We start from the raw sequence: 19,898 nt of genomic DNA on the forward strand, positions 1-19,898 counted from the left end.
CTACCGGCCGCCGCAGCCCGGCGCGCTCCGCGGCCCCACCTCCCGCCGCTCCCCTCAGCCCCCAGCCCCGCCCCGGCCCGCCGCCCTGGGCGCGCTCGCCACCGCCCCCTCCCCGCCGCCCCCGGCCCAGCCCCTCACACGTCAGCCCTCTCCTCCCACCTCGCCCCGCCCGGGGCTCCCCGCCCCTCCCCCTCCCCTCCATCCCGAGGGTCCCTCCCCGCCCCTCCCTCCCAGGTGTCCGCGCCCCTGTCCCCTCCCCCTCCCTCCCGGGGCTCCCCTCCCCCTCCCCTCCCCCTCCTTCCTGAGGGTCCACGCCCCCTTCTTCTCCCTACTGGGGTCCCTCTCTCGCCTCTCCCCTCCCCTCCCTCCCGGGGTCCTCGCCGCCCCGCCCCCTCCTCCTCCTTCCGGAGTCTTCATCCCCTTCCTCTCCCTCCCGGGGGTCCTCTCCCTTCCGGGTGTCTCCTCCCTCCCGGGGGTTCCCTCCCCAACTCCCCCTCCCGGGGGCCTCGTCGCGGTGGGCTGTGGGGGCCCTGCCTCATCTCCCGGTGTTCCCGGTACCCAGTCGCTGCCCGTCGTCCGCCTTTGTTCTCTGCTCGCGTCCTCGAGCTGTCTGGGGCTCCTGAACCACCTGCCATGGAATGTGTACTTTCCAAAGACATCCTCAGCTTGCTTTCATTTGAAAAGTTTATCCACATTCACCTCAGTGCGTGCGGAAATCATAAAACTTACAAGTTCACGTTCGACTTTGTTGGTATGTAGCTGCTGCAGCAGCTCCCACCCAAGACGGGAGAGCGAGCGTGCGGAGAGGGAGGACAGGCTTCCGCAGCGGAACATTTGGGGAGTATACTGACCTCAGCTGGATTCTGGCTCCGCTTTTTCTGCCTGCATAGCCTTAGCCGATCATTTATTGAACCTTCAGGGTTGTTGTAAAGTGCGTACAATGGTAGGCCCATAAAAGTCACCAGGAAAGAGACCTGTTTTATTTGAACTGAATTTATTATTAATCCTAGTTCTTAGGCTTCACCTGGTGACTTTTGGACTTAACCAAAAATTAAAAAAAACAAAGTAACTGAACCTTAACACGAGAGACAGCTGTGATAAGATGACAATGGTGCCAGAAATGTGTTAAAGTTGACCTCTCAGCAGACACTTTGTATTTGAGAGTGTAGATGACTTGTTTTATGGCAACAGAGAAGATTCTTGGGTTTAGAATGCAATATGGCTTCCCTTTCCTTCATTATTTTCGCTTACACTCAGCAGACAAGTTTGGAAAGATAACACAAAGGGATTGTTTCTAGCCCATCACGTTGACACAAAGGACCTCCTTTTTTTTTTTTTCGGTACGCGGGCCTCACACTGTTGTGGCCTCTCCCGTTGCGGAGCACAGGCTCCGGACGCACAGGCTCAGCGGCCATGGCTCACGGGCCCAGCCGCTCCGCGGCATGTGGGTCTTCCCGGACCGGGGCACGAACCCGTGTCCCCTGCATCGGCAGGCGGACTCTCAACCGCTGCGCCACCAGGGAAGCCCGAAGGGCCTCCTTTGACTCTCCCAGCCCACCCTTTCCTGGCTTCTCCACTTGCATCAGATCAGAGATGGCATCACCAACAACTCAAGACTCACAAGCTGCTGCTAATCTAGACTTTGCTTTATCTCATAACCTGTCAGAGCAGCTCCCCATTTCTCTGTCAAAAGCCCACTGAAGAAAATGGCCTAATTGTCTGAATGAGCCAAGAAGAACCAACATCTTTCCCCCAAATTCCCTCAACTGATCCACACCCTCAGTTAGATTCTCTGGATAGAGTTTAATGTTAAATATATACTTGTATATTCAGTTACTTGGTTCTACTCTTGTCCCTTGGGTATTCTGTCTTTAGATCAAATACAAAGTTAAAACTCTTCATTCCAAGTCAATAAACATTGATTCAGCCTTTCAACGTGAAAGGTAAGGCATAATATTAAGGTGCCACTGTGCGGATTCCAATCCCTGCACATAGGCAGTTTCAACACTGAAAGAATATGATACAAATATACAGTTGTACTGAAAGGCAATTTAGGGTGTGTTGACTGAAAAAAAATGCACAACCTAGAAGTTGAGAGTTACGTTTTATTCGGTGGACATTCTGAGGACTTCAAGCCCAGGAGACAGGACTCTCAGATCACTCGGAGGGAGGGCTGCGAAGAGGCAATGGGGGAGCCAGGATATACAGGTGTTTTTGCAACAAAGACCTGGTAGTTGGAACATCAAAAGATTACTGTTACTTAAAGAAAACCAGGTATCTCAAGTTAAGGAATTTAGTACTTTTCTGTGTATGGGAAGATGCAAGAGTTTGAACTCACTGAAAGCATTCCTTTGATGTGCACCTCAGCTCCTGGGGGCCAGTATCCAGTGTTTTCTCATCCTGAGTTTCTTCAGGGTGCACTGCCAGGGTGGGCGGGTGCTTCAGCACCTGACTGCGGGATGGCGGGGCATCCTGCCTCCATCCTGAGTTCCCCCAGTGCCGACTATCCGGTGGCCATAACATGATGGCTTGATGGCTGCAACATCCTTTGTTTACTGATACAGCAGGCAACATATTTCGTTCACAGGTGGGAGAAAATTTACTCGCAGCCAGAAAAATTAAGATTTTAAGGTTGACATAGAATTTGAAAAGTATCTTAAGAGACTGGTAGGACAACTTCCTGTAAATGTACAATTAGAAGTGGAAATATGGGTTCAAGCCTGAAAAAGACTGAGAGGTGGGAAAATAAGAGGCATATTCAAGTGCAAAGGTCATTCCATTGTGGCTTGAGAATAGGGTAAATGAAGGTAGACTCTTGGAGTTATGAGTGAAATATACAGGGAGGCACTTTGATGTAATGGTGAGAACAAAGATTTGGAATTAAGACCAGATGAATACCAGCTGTGCCACTTATTAGCTGTGTGATCGTGGATAAATTATTTAATCTTTCTGACCCTCCATTTCCTCATTTGCAGGATTAGAATCATAATGTCCTTTCAGTTATTTCACAAATATTTTATGGAAACCAACTAAGAACTATGTTAGGTGATAGAAATACAAGGAATCATTTATTCATTCATTCATCAAATACTACCTTACTATGTATTCATTTAGGCCCTGAGTAAAGCACCGGCAATAGAGTGGTGAAGAAATAAAGCCATAAAACTGTACGAGACCACTTAGCATATGGAGATATAGGTGAGAAAAAGGCCCAAGGTCAAGAATTCCAGAGATACTGGTGGAAATAGAGAAGAAGGAAGAAAACTATCAAGTATTGTGAGCTGAGAGGGTAGGGTCTCAAACAGGGGACTGATCAACGTGTCGATTGAGAAGTTGAGTAAGATAAGGACAGGAAAATGTGCATTGTATTTAGAAGTTTGTTAGTAACTACCAATCTTTATTGTCCCAAGCTGTTTCAATGGTGTGGCGATTTCAGAAGCTAAATTGAAGTCGATTAGGGAAGGAAAGGGAGGCTAGGAATTGGAACCAGAGTGCTGCACAGAGAAGTGTGAGTAATAGAGAAAGAAGGTGGGTGGAGAGGTGGGTTGCTGTCGTTTTTACGACAGAAGACACTAGAGCATGTTTACATGCTGACAAGATGACTCAGTAGAAGGGGAAAATCATGATGCAAGACAGAGGAGATAGGTGCTGGAAAATGCCTGCCATGAGAAGGGTGGAAGGCAGCACAGATGTTGGGATAAGCCTTTGATAGGAGGAAGCACAGTCCGCTTATTGTAACCAGACGGAAACCAGGCTGCGGCTGCAGATGCGAGAAGCTTTGGAGATCTGGTGGTGGGAACTTGAGGGATTTTTCCTCTGATACTCCTCTCCTTGATCAGGTATGAGGTGAGATCATAAGCTGAAGGTGAGCAGAGGAGAGGAATATAGGAAACTGGGGGAGAGAGGAGGTGTGGGGATAGGAAAACAGAGCTTCTAGGATGCCAAGTGCTTGCCCACTGGAGGTTTGTGGTCGTGAATTTAAAGTGAAACTAGTCAGTCCGGTTCAGCTATTTGAACTCAGGCTTGGACAAAGCAGACGAGGGGATTCGGGATTGTTCGGGAAGGGGTGTTCCCAAAGGAAGAAGAGGGGCAAAGGAATTTGGAGTGTGTTTGTCAGGGAGTGACTGTACAGCAGTTATAAAGATGGGCCATGAGGTCTGAGGCAGAAAACAAGAGAGCTGTGAAAGAGCGAGGAAGGTCAGTAAACGGGTGGGTTCAACCAGACTGAAAAGTGACTGTGTTCAGGGTGTGCCAGGTGTGAGCTAGAAGGACAGGAAACCACTGCATGAGAGTAGCCTGCTTGAAACTGAGATTTCAGAGGTCATACTGATCTTGAGGCTGACAGGTTCTAAAGGATGAACCAAGGAGCAGATGCCCAACGTGTGCTAGATGAAAAGGTCCTTGAATGTGAGTTGGTCGAGGAACTGGGAACCTAGAGCACAGACAGTCCTAGTTGCATGAAAGCACAGGGCCATAAAAACGACCATGGAAGCTGGAGTCGTACAAAGTAATCTTATTAATCAAAGAGAAAAAGTAGAGTTCTTCTACGACTTTAAAAAGCTTTCGTTAAAAAAATGAAAACTCCGTTACTGACAATTATACACATATACAGTTGTTTTCAATGTGAAACTTATATTTAGTACACTAATTTGAAACATGAGTATTACTCATGTAATGAGTATTTTTTTAAAAAACTTTACCAAGAGTAATTTAAATTGTGCTTGCCTTTTTCTCATCCTATAACTTATCTTTCCTATGCCTTGATAAATTGTCATACTTCTTTCGAAGTTTGGATGGCTTCCAGCATTTTATCTTTTGCATTTTCAACGTTGTAAGTAATCTCCAAGAGTCTCTTTAATGTGAAGTCTTATTAGCCTCCTTTCCCCTGGACATCTCCATCCTTTTCTCACAACCACTGTCTGTAACTAACCTGTGACATCTGGGTGCATGTTTCACAGCAGATTCACCAGACAGGTCGACATGAATCAGTTCATGTCAACACCTAAAATGATGGAACCAGCCTTTACTGGCAGAAAAAGGTTGTTTTTCTGTCTCTTTGTAATTACAGTTTACTTTCAACAGAGTAACTAATTTCAACGCTTTGGCCTGAATGCTAGCCAAACTGATTGAGATTTTTTTAAAAAGTATTATTACAGTTGATACTTGAACTGTGCAGGTCCACTTATACAGATTGTTTTCACTAAACATATCTACACTACTACACCATCTGCCGTTGGTTAAATCCGCGGGTGTGGAACAGCAGATACCGTACAGTTTTCTATCCAAAGTAGAAGAAAGTCTTTCGCAACCACAAGTGGCTTTCTGTTCCTAGACAATTTAAGCTAAAAGATGTTGACGCAACCTCACCTTACTTTTCTTACTTATTGGACTTTCTCCCCATGATTCCTGCGGTACTTCCATGCGGGCTTAGGTCTCATCCTATCTTGGTTTGCTGTTGTCATGTTCAAATTTCCTAACCAATTTCATTTCTAGCATCATCACTTCTTACTTCTTTGATGCACTTTCACCTTTTTTTGCCCAATTTCCATTTTTGTAAAACATCATGTGGTTTTGTCACTGGGAGACAAGGAAGCAACACAACTACACGCTTTGCTGTCTTGTGACCTGAAGAGCTGAATACCAGAAGTGCAGCGACCAGTGACTGATGGACTTTGACAGAAGGCTCGTGGCGCCCACCTGCTATTCACGTAATGACTTGAGGACTGAAGAGCTGGCTGAGGAGTTTGTACTTTATGAAGTTACTCACGGTTAATATACTGTAGTCACTGAAATGTGAACCATGTCGTTGGGGGACTGGTGTGATTCAACTAAACTGTAGTAACTACAAGTCGTGCAAAGCAGGAGCTGCCTTATTGGATGATTATCTATGTGGATATTGAAGTCACAAAGAATGACAGCAGGAGTGGAGATGAAGCTTGCAATCCAGTAGCTCAGGTTTTCAAGAAATGGGAAGGAACAGGCCAGGGGACTAGTAGGCAACACTGACACACAGAAGTAAAGAACTGTATATCCAGATAGCATAAATTTCCAGGAGCCAGAGCTTTTTACAGTCAGTGGGGTTGCCTACCTACCTCCTGGCTCTGAGGCATTAGCGATGAGGGATGAGAGGAAAAGCAGCTTTTACTTGAGAGGGCTGCAGCGGGACTCTTCCTCAGGGAAAAGTCAGGGCCTTGTTAAGGAAAGAAACTCAAAATGCATCTGGAGGAGAGGGTGGGATGACAGAGCAGTTCTGTGAACCATGTAAACGATGGTCAGAAACCTGCTAAAAAGCTTTGAGAAGCAGGGAATCAGATTAGGGGGTGTTCAGATTTCTGTGGTGACATTTGTTGAACAAAACAATTAACACATGAATAAATAAAAGGACTATGGAAATAGGTGTGAGAGAGTGAGGACCCAGGCGAGAGATATCACAGCAGGTTTGTTGGGTTTTTTTGAGGTGGACCAAATTTTAAAGTCTGTCGAATTTGTTACAATATTGCTTCTGTTTTATGTTTTGGTTTTTCGGCCGCCGGTCATGTGGGATCTTAGCTCCCCCACCAGGGATGGAACCCTCACCCCCTGCATTGGAAGGGGGAGTCTTAACCACTGGACCGCCTGGGAGTCCCAAGGGGATGATTTTGAGTCACTTCAAAAAAACAGAATCCATAGAATTTAACAATTAAGTACGAATGGGGGTTGGGACAAGGGCAAGAGAAAGCAGAACTGAAGGTAATTCTGAGCTGTCAAACTGAATGATAACAGGTAACATTTCAGGATTTGGTATGCTCCAGGGTTATGCCAAGTGCTGGGCATAAGTGCCTGACTATAAATATTACCTCACTTAATTCACAAACCAGCCCTAGAAGGAAGGCATAATTCTCAGTTTACAAAGTCACGTTTATAAGCGTCTGCTCAATACCGGGAAGTGTGTTTATCCTGATGAGATCATCAGGAAGGAACATTGCTTAACAGAAGCCCTTCTTAGGTTCATTATTACTGATTTTTCTGTGACCAAAGTTAGCAAACCATAAATCCTGTTTTAAAGATTCTCTGGGCCACAACTATCAGGTCTCTGCTGTGCAGTATGGAGCTGCCTGTCCTGGATTATCCAATGCATTAAAACACACAAGTGAAAAGAAAACTCTCCTCTGTCTTTCTGTTTTCCTGTTTATAGATTATTCAACTAAGCAGTATTTTGACTGTCCATTAAGTTTGGCATGTGTTTTCAAGTTCTAACTATAACTTGAAAATAGTATGAATTATCACCGACATTACTGCTTGGCTCCACCAAGTCCACCCCCTGACTCCTTGCAGAAGCCCCGATTGACAGTGGTGTCCACTCTCCACACGGCCGTGTGCTTCAGGGAAGGTGAGCTCCAGCCCAGCTCAGGGAGTGAATCATGATGTTAAAGCCATGAGAACGTGGTTAAATTCTACCAAGTTAAACTCGTGTACATAGAATCTGAGGGGAGAGCAGGAAGACAGAAAGAACCCGGATCCTTGATCAAATGCCTGGGAAATACAATTTTCCTCTTTTTAAAAAATAATTGTTAGGTTTTTTGGTTCTTGCAGCTAAGAAGAGCTTAACTAATGGACTAACAAATAGAAAGACTGCACACTTAGAAGTGTTTTGATTGGAGGGAGAGGTGTTAGTTAGGGAAGTATTAAATATATCAACATCTTTCTTTCAAACTTGGTCACTTCTTTCAAAAGAATGCATATAGTATATTAAGATACCATTCAAAATATCTGCCTTTGGAAGTTTTCCAAAAACCTATCTTAACATTTACTTAATTTGACATTTTACAAGGTTGCATCATAATATCCTGTAGCAAGTTCTAATTTTCTTAAATCTAACTAGGATGATAAATAATTCCCCCATATTATAATCCATCATAAGCATTCATATATTTGTGTATATATATATATATATATATATATATATATATGAAAAAGTCTTATACTTTTATACTTTGGGGTAATACAATGTTAATAAATATGATAACTAGTAAGTATAAAGGTAAAAATCCAGCTTTAACTTTGTTGTTAAAAGAATACAATTAAGAAGCTTCAATTGGAGATATAAAAAAATAGCTAATCAAAACTACTATGAGATTCACAATCTATAAATTTCATGTATTTTTGAAAAGTTGAGAAGTAAATACTCTTTAGTACATGTAACAAGCTATTCATGGTAAAGAGCAAATACTAAGGCCAATGCCACGTAAGTCTCCGTTTCATGTCTCGCAGCAACCCAGCTGTCCCACGCAACATCCCAGATCCAACTGCTGGCAATCTATGAGAGAAATGTTTAGAAGACCCACTTTAGATCGAACATGTTAAGTAGTAATTTTTAAATCTATACAAGTTTAATACTTTTTAGAAGATGCATCAGTATCTCAAAGTTATACTTTAAAAGTAATTTGTCCAATTTTCCCTTTGCTGAAAAGACTTGACAGTGATGCTTCCCGGGCCCATGTTTTCTTTTACTGGAGCTGGTAAGTTATCTAACACAGAGTGACCCTCCCTTAGCAGAGAGTGTCCGGGGGCAGGAACAGGAGGCACTCTGTAACCTGGGCCTAGTAGCTCTGCCTGCAGGACTATTCTGTGGGGTTATAGTCCATAATAAGGAATTATTCTTCCACCCTTAAAAGATTTCCGACCGAAAGTTTGTCTCGAAATTTAAAAATGGCATTGACTCTGTGAGCAGGCTGTTAAAAGAGAAACCCTAATTCCTTGCTTCACCTGCAAAGCCACACATAATCTTTTTCTGTGGTGGCTCTAAAATGGTCAAAAATCCTCTGTGGCATCTCCCATTAAGAGGCTATTTTTCCACCCTGTGAATGTGAACTGGCCTTGGGACTTGCTCTGAACAAAAGAATGTAACACTGTGCAACTTCCAAGAAAGGCCTTAGGTCTTCTTCTGCTCTCACCTCCTGGAATGCTGGGAGGAGCCCCACACGTAAGGAAGCCCATTCGGTTCACTGGAGGATGATGGCTCCTGTGCAGGGGGACCCAGGTGCCCCAGCCAACAGCCAGCACCAACTGTCACACCTGTGAGTGAGGCCGTCATGGACCTCTAGGTCCAGCTGAGTCACCGGATGGCTGCAAGTGCATCCGTGAGACCAGCAGAAGATCCAAACAGCTAATCCCGGCTAAACTGACCCACAGAATGACGAGCAGACAAACGGCTGGTGCCGTAGGCTGCGCTAAATTCTGGGGTGGGGCTACCTAAATACACCACCACCTCTCTGCTTATTAATCAAGCACAGCGAGTTCGCCCCGCCTTGGCGTCTCTGCGCTCCACGTTCTCTCTGCTTGGACATTCTCCCTGATCTTTCGCACGGCTGCTTTCTTCTTGTCATTCAGATGCCAGAGGCCCTTCCCCGTCTCCAGATAATCCGTAGTCACTCCGTCCGTGGAGCACTCGTCACCATCTCGAAGCATCTCGTTCCCCGAGTGTGCACGGAGGCCGTGGTGTAACTCTGTCCTCCCCGGAGCCTTGCTGACTGCCGTGTGGGCGGCAGCCTTGTGCCCAGCCAAGGCCTCCCGCCAGGCTTCCTCATGGAGCCCCTCAGACCGTCCCACCCCGCACACTCGCGCTCAACTCACTAGAAACGCACAAAGCTCTCGGGGTATTGCACTCTTACTTGTAAGTAATAGTAATAAGCCTTTCTCATGTAGGAATTGCTCAATAAATATTTATTGAAGTAATAAAAAAAAAAGCCTTTCTGTTTATTGAGGACTCTGGGCTGGGCACTCTTTTAAGGATTTTAATACGGATAATCTTATTAAATCTTCACATTAACTCTAGCAAGTAGGTTTTATCATCCCCATTTTACAGAAGAAAAAACGATGTCCAGGCCAGAGGCAGTGTGTATTGCTGCCAGGATTCATATCCAGGCCAACTGGACGCTAAAACCTAGGCTATTACGTTCTCCGCATCATTTTATTTTCTTACACTCTAAATTGTGTTGCTTTATTTTCTTGACTGGAGTAAAAACTCCTTGGCAATCATGGTCCATGTCATATAATTTTCTGTATTTTCCTCAGTACATATAACCATTATTTAGTGCCCTACATAAATTTACTGGTTAATCCATTATTAAATGACATTAAATTGTCAAAACTGTTATGGTCAAGGAACAGAATACCCATACAATTTAATAAATTATTAATAGAAAATTACCATTTCTAGCTTAGTATTTTTCAAATAATTCATAGTGAAAGAAAATATAGTTCACATAATTATCCTTTCAGTCAAGATGCACCTCAGGATCTGGAAGTGCCTTAGCAACATTGCAATAAATATCAAGTCACTTAGTGGGGAGACCTCATAGTTGAACTTGGTAGATGCTAATCAGTGAGGTACTTACATTTATTGCCTGACCCATCTTTTGAATAAATAATACTTTTATAATGAACTTAAAACGGTGGAAACCAAATTCTTTGACTGCTAACAATATGCGATCTGCTAATTCAAGCGACAAATGAGAGAAGACTTTGTCATCATATTTGACATCTTTAAGATTTTCCTTTAAAAAAATTAAGAAAAATATTTTAATTTTCAAACCAAATATTTTCTAAACAAAAATTGAAGTAGAAAATGTGTCTGATTAATACATATAACTTTTTGAAAAATATACGTATTTCTAATCAAATAATATTAAATGGTTGATATGTTTACCAATTTATTTTAATAATAATTTTGAAGAAACTTTAGATTTATTTATTTTTAAATATTTGGCTGTGTTGGGTCTCTGTTGCTGTGCACAGGCTTTCTCTAGTTGTGGCAAGTGGGGGCTACTCTTCATTGTGGTGCACGGGCCTCTCACTGCAGTGGCTTCTCTTGTTGCAGAGCATGGGCTCTAGGCGCACGGGCTCCGTAGTTGTGGCGCGGGGGCTCAGTAATTATGGCTCACGGGCTCTAGAGCACAGGCTCAGTAGTTGTGGTGCATGGACTTAGCTGCTCCGCGGCATGTGGAATCTTCCCAGACCAGGACTCGAACCCATGTCCCCTGAATTGGCAGGTGGATTCTTAACCACTGCGCCACCAGGGAGGCCCTAGTTGGGTTTTTTAATTATGTTCAATTGCCCTTCATTAGCAACCCTTAAGCTTAAGTTTTCCTTTACTAGATTACTGTGCCAAACAGTTATTAGGGAGACACAAGAGGAATTTTAAAACAAAGCTTCTGGGAATTCTTAGGTAGAGAATCTTAAACGTTTTTCAAATTTATATATTTGCTAAAATTCAGGCGCAGAGGCTGCATTGTTATTCCTGCCTCTGTTTTTGGCCGCGTGGCACGTGGGATCTTAGTTCCCCAAGCAGGGATCAAAGCCACACCCCTGCATTGCAAGGGCAGAGTCTTGACGACCGGACCGCCAGGGAATCCCTAGTCCTGTCTTCTTGTCTCCACAAATTAAAGGCCACTTCTTTCTACTCCTGCTTCTATGGCTTCTCACTCTACTGCTTTTTTCTGCGGCCTCCAGGAGAATATCAAGGAAATCAAAGATTTCTCATGTTTGTTACTAAATTAATATATAGCTGGGGACAGGCGGGGAGACAGATGTGGGCCATGAAGGACTACATTTTCCTACAAACCATAAGCAGACCTGAACCAGCTGGTGAGCAGGTGGCACCTGACTTTGATTAACTGACTCAGACCAGTGAAAAGTTAACCAATGTTCTGAGTTCTAATGACAACAAATGGATGCCTACCTGATAATTTCATAGGCAAGTAAAACCAAATAAATTACCCATTTTTTGGTTTTGGTTCCCTTCTAGAATGCTTCTGGATCTAAACTGGGTCTAGAATAATTTAGTTCCCTCAGGCAATTGGCTCAATCTTTTGGACACTTTGCAACATCCATTCTCTCTTCTGAATCTGCCTAAGAGATCCCAGGCTTTATCCTCCGAAGTGTTCATTTTTAATAAATAAAGAGTGCGTGCTATAGGATGATACCGATAAGCTCCACCAGTATATACTGGTTCTGTGTCTAGAACCGTGTTCAGTGTTCCCTGAGCACAAAGGAAAATCCCCAGCTTCTCTATGACCCCTAGCCTTCCACCTATGTCTCCAATAAGCCGTTCCAGCCGCCGTCGTGCTCAATGCAAGTCTATACGCTATCACATGCAAATACAACTTGAAATTCTACTACATTCAATAAACTTGAACTCAGTCTATGTGGTAGGGCTGAGTGAGAGACACACCAAAATGTATACTCAATCACAAATGCTTGCTATTAGTGTTTAGATCGGAGAATTAATAATTATTTTATTGTATTGAATTTATTTCCTGAAGTTATGAGCCATAATACTTTACCAAATATTATCTGATAATTATTAATTCAGCTTAGACATGTATCTGTCTATGGTGGTGGAGGGAGGTTGGAGGGTGGGTTTCCTAAATATTCTTCTGTATTAATAAAGCTTAATTCATTTAAGAATTAACTTTGATACAATTAAAGGGACATTAATCATTTATACAGAATAAACTAAACATATGCTTTCTTTCCAATAGCTAGCTTACATCAGTTATTACTAAAGGAGTGCATGCTGTAAATTAGAGGTGGGGGAGGGAGATTAGGCTGGGTAGAGTCCCACAAAGGGAATGTGGTCATCAGGAAAATCCTGCGTGCCTGGTGCCCAAAGGTGAAAAGGGGATTCAGAAAAAGTGGTCCCTTAAACAAACATTCTATAATTAGAAAGTTTTTAATTTGGCCCTTTATTAGGAAAGATGGTGAAGGGAATTCTTTCCACCTGAACCATGTAGTCTTCAGATACCAACACTAGTATAATTAATATTGGTATTAGTATTACAGTATTAATTTTGTAAAATTGAAGCTTTGTTGGACTAGCCTGAAAACATGTGTCTGAGTTTCATGCTGTCTTAAATGAACTTCAGATTCCAGCTGGTTTAATGAAGAAAACCCATGCATAAATTGGGGACTGCCTGTTCTTAAGATGTTTTCGTGTCGTTATGAATCAATTTTTCACACATATTCAATATGGGTTTTTTTAATTAATTCCTCCAAATATGGGAGACACATGGAACCTGAAGGATAAATAATTTATGGATAATTAAGAGTTAAATGAAATAGCAAAAGAATATTCCTTTTAGTCTAGCTTTAATCATAGCATCAACATGAAGATTATTGAGTATGGCTACAAAGTACTTTCATATTTTCAAAGATAAAAGCTACAAAAAAATCAATCAGGGTAAATATACTGCCATAAATCTTAATATAGTTTATCAAACCCCCAAAGCTAAGATATTGCTATCACATATATCTATCAACCTACCTTTAATATCTGCTGGACTTTCATTTCTACTGAATGAGCCTGGAATTTTTTCAATGGCTCCATTCTATATGAATTAGCAAACTTTAGTTTTGCCAGGGCACTCTTCCATTCTTTACCTGTATCAGCAACTGAGTCATCAAATGATGGCTCTACGTACTGAACATCATGAATTGATTCTCTCAGTCTTTCTCTTAAAATCTGTGCATACTGAAAGGAGGGAGAGAGAGACACAGAGAGAGAGATTATTTTTTTAATTGTAAAATGAAATTTCGGTTTTAAGAACCCGGGCGCAATGGGACAGGACTGACACAAAGCTTGGAAATCCATTATAAGACTTCTGTGATTATGTGGTTGCTAAATCCTAGATTCACTCCTGGCTATCAATTTGGTAAAAGAAGAAAAAAGAATATAGCTATCATCTATCTATTTATCTATAAACACAAATACACACAAACACAAATTTGAATGCATATATTTAGAACATCCATGGAAAAGATGCAAAAGAACTAGACACAAAAGTGGCCCCTGGGAGGGCAACTGAATGGCTAGAAGACTGGTATGTAAGGAAAACCTGCCCTGACATTATGAAAATATTACCCTGTATTGTCTTCTTATAATTTTAATTATTTTATCTTTGAATAAATAATACAATTATTTACATAACACATTTGTAAGTCTTAAGTTGAAAAGATAACAAAAGTGTATTGATTTGGTATATACATCCTTCTGTGCTTTTTACATTCAACATTTATTGTATGACATTCAACCTGTCTTAAAGAACTACTTATTTAGTGGCTACTATGGTTCAGTTAAGTACTCTAGGCTCTGCAGTTACAGTGGTGAACTTCATTATAATAACCAGGAATTGTTTTACGTGTATTAACTCATAATCACGGACTCTGCACTCATGGAGTTATCCTTCTAGTGGGGAGGAGGACTGATAGACAATTAAAAACGTATATAGGGAAATGAATAAGCCAATTTAAATAGTGCTAATTGCTATACAAATAAAATCACATGACTTGATAGAAACTCAACATGAGGGCCTAATTTGGACTGAATAATTGGAGAAGTCCCTTCAGTCCAGTTTGGGCTGAAGTCTAAAAGGAACAGGAAATAGGCAGGACAAAGAACATGTTCTGAGAATAGACGTGTGTTTGGTGTGTCTGGATCGTTTAGAGTGAGGAAAATAGTAGTAACAGAATTAGGTTAAAAAGGTATCATGGGGCTTCTCTGATGGCGCAGTGGGTAAGAATCCACCTGCCAATGCAGGGGAGATGGGTTCAAGCCCTGGTCTGGGAAGACCCCACTTGCTGCGGAGCAACTAAGCTCATGCGCCACAACTACTGAGCCCACGCACCTAGAGTCCGTGCTCCGCAACAAGAGAAGCCACCGCAATGAGAAGCCCCCCGCTCGCCACAACTAGAGAAAGCCCACGTGCAGCAACGAAGACCCAACGCAGCCAAATATAAATAAATACATTAAAAACAAAAAAGTATCACGTAGGACTAAGTAGAATTTGAAAAGGAATTTGAAATTTATTCTCAGAACAATGAGGAGCCATTGGAAGGATTTAAACGGGGAAGGGATATTTTCTAATTTACAGTTTTAAAAGATTATTGTGGCTGCTGTATGGTGAATAGATTATAGGGAGATCAGGGCCTGAATAATAATTTATAGTTTAAAATACTTGTTTACAAATAATGTTAATGATAAATAACTTCATAACTGTACAATAGCTTTTCAAACCAGGAACATGGTTTGCTTCTGCATTTACAGAAGAACTTTTATTTACAATTAATTTTTTATGTTACAAAAATTGCTTTCAATTTATTCTGAAGCATTAATTCCTTTGATATTCTTTCAATGTCCCATTTAAGGTGATTTAAAAACACATTTTATGTTTTTAGGAGTTGTATAACATAAAAATACCATTGTTCCCTACTAAAATTTTATTAATTTTAATGTTTATTACATCTTTTCCTACAGTTCTACATATTTATATCACTCCTCTTCACTTTTCACACCTTACTTCATAAACCAGTAGTTTAAAATGTATACATTAAAAATCATATTCCCAGGGCTTCCCTGGTGGCGCAGTGGTTGAGAATCCGCCTGCCGATGCAGGGGACACGGGTTCGTGCCCCGGTCCGGGAGGATCCCACATGCTGCAGGGCGGCTGGGCCCGTGAGCCATGGCCGCTGAGCCTGCGCGTCCGGAGCCTGCGCTCCGCAATGGGAGAGGCCACAACAGTGAGAGGCCCGCGTACCACACACACACAAAAAAAAAAAAAAAAAAAAAAATCATATTCCCAGGAATACTATGGGAAAATATTTATTCTCTACCATTGATGTTTCTATGTGGCAGAAACTGTTATTGGAGCAACACTTCCCCTTCTTTACCCTCTGATTTGTTCCTCTCTGAGGGAGATTATGTGATAAGCAAGTTAGGAAGAGGAAGAGCATGTTTAGTGCAGAATCTCCCCACCTCTCCTCTTGACATCTGATTATAAGAAGCACATATTTTCTGTTCCACCACTGCATATGCTTTACAGAGATAGGACATCATCTTAGATATATGTCATCATCCAGCTAGACCCATGACTGGGTAAGCTGCTTTAATTTAGGCAGAAATGTTACCAATCTCCATCCTGTTTTTCATCCCTAATGGTTTGTTAATATGGTGAGTTACATTGATTTTTGAATGTTAAACCAACCTTGCATTCCTGGAATAAACCACACTTGAGCATATTATTATTATTTTACTGAAGTTTGTACCTTTTAACCCCCTTCACCCATTTTGCCCACCCTCCAGCCCTTTCCCCACACCCCCAACCTCTGGCAACCACCAATCTGTTCTGTGCATCTGTGAGCTTCCACATGTAAGAGAGATCATATGGCATTTGTCTTTCTCTGACATTTCATTTAACATAATGCACTTGAGACACATCCATGTTTGTTTTTGCAAACGGCAAGATTTCACATATATATATATATATACACCATATCTTCTTTATTCATTCATTCATCATTGGACATTCAGGTCATTTCCATATCTTGGCTATTGAAAATCATGCTGCAGTGAACATGGGGGTGCATATATCTTTTTGAATTAGTGTTTTTGTTCTCCTCAGATAAACACCCAGAAGTGGAATTACTGGATCACATGGTAGTCCTATTTTTAACTTTTTGAGGAACCTCTCTACTGTTTTCCATAGTGGCCGCATGAATTTACATTCCCACCAACAGTGCACAAATGTTCTCTTTTCTCTACATCCTCACCAACACTTATCTCGTCTTTTTGATAACAGCCATTCTAACAGTTGTGAGTTTTGATATGAAACTTTCCTGATGATTAGTAATGTTGAGCATCTTTTCATGTACCTGTTGGCCGTCTGTATGTCTTCTTTGGAAAAATATCTATTCAGATCTTCTGCCCACTTTTTTCATATTTTTTTGGAATTGGAATTGGAATAGGGATTGGAATTTTGATAGGGATTGTATTATATTAAATCTGTAGGTTCTTTTGATACTATGGAAATTTTAACAATATTAATTCTTCCAACCCATGAGCATGAAATATATTTCTATTATGTCTTCAATTTTTTTCATCAATGTCTTACAGTTTTCAGTGGACAGGTCTTTCACCTCCTTGGTTAAATTTATTTCTAAGTATTTTATTCTTTTTGATGCAATCATAAATGAGACTGTTTTCTTAATTTCTTTCTGATAGTTCATTATTAGTAAATAGAAACCCAACAGAATTTCTTATATTGATTTTGTATCCTGCCACTATACTGGATTTGTTTTGTAATTCTAATGTTTTTGGTTTTTTTTCTTTTTTGGTAGAGTCTTTAGGATTTTCTATATTTAATATCATGTCATATACAAAAAGCAACAATTTTGCTTCTTCCTTTCCAACTTGAATGCCTTTCTTTTTCTTACCTAATTGTTCTATCTAGAAATTCCAGGACTACGTGAATAAAAACAGCAAAAGTGGGCATCCTTGTCTTTTTCCTGATCTTACAGGAATAGCTTAGTTTTTCACTATTGAGTATGATGTTAGCTGTAGGCTTTTGATATACAGCCTTTATTATGTTGAGGTACAGTCCCTCTATAACCACTTTGTTGAGAGTTTTTTCAAAAAACCATAAATGGGTGCTAATTTTTGTTAAAGCTTTTTCTGCATCTATTTGAATGATCATGAGATTTTTTTTTTTTTTTTGGATCATGAGATTTTTATCCTTCATTTTGTTAATGTGGTGTATCACACTGATTGATGTGCAGATGTTGAACCACCCGTGCATCCCTGGAATAAACTCCCTTTGATCATGGTGTATTATCTTTAATGTGCTATTGAATTGAGTTTGCTAATATTTTGTTGAGGATTTTTCCATCTATGTTCATCAAGAATACCGGCCTATAATTTTCTTTTCTTGTGGTGTCCTTGGCTGGTTTTGGTATTAGGGTAATGCTGGCCTTGAAAATGAGTTTGGAAGTGTTCCCTCCTCTTTTATTTTTTTGGAAGAGTTTGAGCAGGACTGGTATTCTTATTTTAATATTTGGTAGAATCCACCAGTGAGGTCATCTAATCCTGGACTTTTGTTTTAGGTAGGTTTTTGATTACTGATTCAATCTCCTCACTAGTAATCAGTCAATTCAGATTTTTTCTTTCTTCATGACTCAGTCTTGGAAGGTTGTATGTTTCTATGAGTTTATCCATTCTTCTAGGTTGTCCAACTAGGTGGCATAGTGATCTCTTATGATCTTTTGTATTTCTGTGGTATCAATTTTAATTTCTTCTCTTTACATAACTAATTGGAAAGATACAGAGTAGCTCACAGAATGGAACCTAAAGCCTAAAGAGTCAGACACTTGAGGCAGTTCAGTATGCCACCTTCAATTTAAATTAATCTCAACCACTTTCTTTAATTATTACAGGAAGAGTTCATCTAATCAGCCTAGTTTGGGTCTCATCCTCACCACAAAGTTAAGAAAGGTGACAGACAGTCCCACCAAAACTCTGCCCAACAGGGAATTAGTTAATTCTCCAAAGGAAAACTGATTTGCTACTAGTAGAAGAAAATAAATGGATGCAGGAGACAGAAAATCAAAGGACATTTATAGCCATTAAATTGTGTCCTAATCTTTCTTATGCTCAGGATCATGAGAATAATCAGCTACCTGAAAGTTAGGAATGACTAATTAGTGACTCACTGCCCTCAGGCACATTTAGTGAGCGTTTGTGAAATCTTTTCTCAGTCTCTTCCCAATTCAAATCTGTTACCTGTAGAAGCCCAGATTTTAAAGACAACCATGGTTAATCACATTCATAGCAAATAAGCAAGGACTGCCTTGGTCCATGTCTCCCTTTCCCCAGATTCTGGCCTTTATACCAAGTGAACCTATCTGTTGTCCCCTCCTTTTGGATTCAGACTTCCTCACCTTTCAAGACTTCTAATCTTCAGTAGACAGTAAGTGTATAAAAGGCACCTCAAAATACAAATATTTTTCAGGTGACCTGTTTCTCTGACTTATTACAAGACAATACAACAAAGTTTCTGGGAGCATGAATTTAAAATCCAATATATTAAGGTTTCTAGTCTTGCTGTGCTTTTTCTTGGTTCTGCGAACCTGCCCTATTTATTTTTCCTTCTTTTGTTTCTCTTTCCTCTGTAAAATGTAGACACCAAAAAGCAGTCATTAGAACCTGAAATGCTGCCATGACTTTTTTTTAGGGGGGGGGGCGGTGGGAAGGATTCTGTTATTTGAAATAAACATCTTCAAAAATTAGTGTTTTGCCTATTATTTCTCCTTCATCCTGTTGATTATGGGTCCCACAAAGTAGGTATGAAAAGAAACAATTATAGGCAAGTGGACCAGAAGTCCCAGCTCTATCATTATAGTTTTGTACCCTTGGACAAATTATTCTCTCTCAAAGTCTCAATAAAAGATGGAGTGTCCATCACAGTAATGGTTTTCACACTATGCTCATACAGGAATCATGGTGTTATACCACCAATAAAATTGAAGGTCATTTTGCATTAATTCCAGACAGTAAGTTAATGGACAGAATTATTTTCAATTTAACTTTCTCTCTCTTCAAATGTTCTTCAAATACTGAGGCTGCTGCTGTTTTCAAAAACTCAGAACATCTCATTGTTCTGCTTGGTATATCCAATCCAAATATTATTATTATTTTGAAGTACAGCACACAAACACCTACTTCTCGCTAGTAAAGCTGCGGTTTGTGTGGTGGCACTAAACACACTAAAATTACTATTTCTGGGGAAAACGCCTCTTAGGAAACATGAGCTGAACAAATCTGAACAGAACTGAAGAAGCTGTTTCAGTCAGCGCTGTGGTCTAGGGTCTACACCACAAAAGCCGGAGCTCTGCAGCCTAGGGGTTGGCCCTCGTCCCGAGTCTCCTCACTCACTGCCTCCTTCTCGAACATGCTAGGCCTCCTCTCTTTCCGAGGCGTCATCAGCGGTTGCTCGGGCGCCGCGGTCGAGGGCGGATTCCCACCCCGGCCCCGCTTCTCCATCGCGCAGGCTCTCGCGGACGATTCCTGCGAGAGGGTCTGGCTCGCGCCT

The 19,898-nt window shown here is 41.3% G+C and overlaps 1 protein-coding gene across 1 annotated transcript; it reads right to left on the reverse strand.

The window, feature by feature from the left end:
- Positions 1–8,070: 8,070 nt before the first annotated feature.
- On the reverse strand, positions 8,071–19,870 carry DYNLT2 (dynein light chain Tctex-type 2). Its single transcript, XM_059083379.2, has 4 exons — positions 19,742–19,870; positions 13,304–13,510; positions 10,377–10,535; positions 8,071–8,296 (listed from the first exon to the last, which is right to left on the reverse strand). The coding sequence occupies exons 1-4, from the start codon at positions 19,847–19,849 to the stop codon at positions 8,186–8,188; spliced, it is 585 nt and encodes a 194-aa protein (XP_058939362.1). The 5' UTR covers positions 19,850–19,870; the 3' UTR covers positions 8,071–8,185.
- Positions 19,871–19,898: the final 28 nt, after the last annotated feature.

This window comes from Kogia breviceps, chromosome 13 (genome assembly GCF_026419965.1).
Source record: "Kogia breviceps isolate mKogBre1 chromosome 13, mKogBre1 haplotype 1, whole genome shotgun sequence".
Lineage (NCBI taxonomy): Eukaryota > Metazoa > Chordata > Mammalia > Artiodactyla > Physeteridae > Kogia > Kogia breviceps.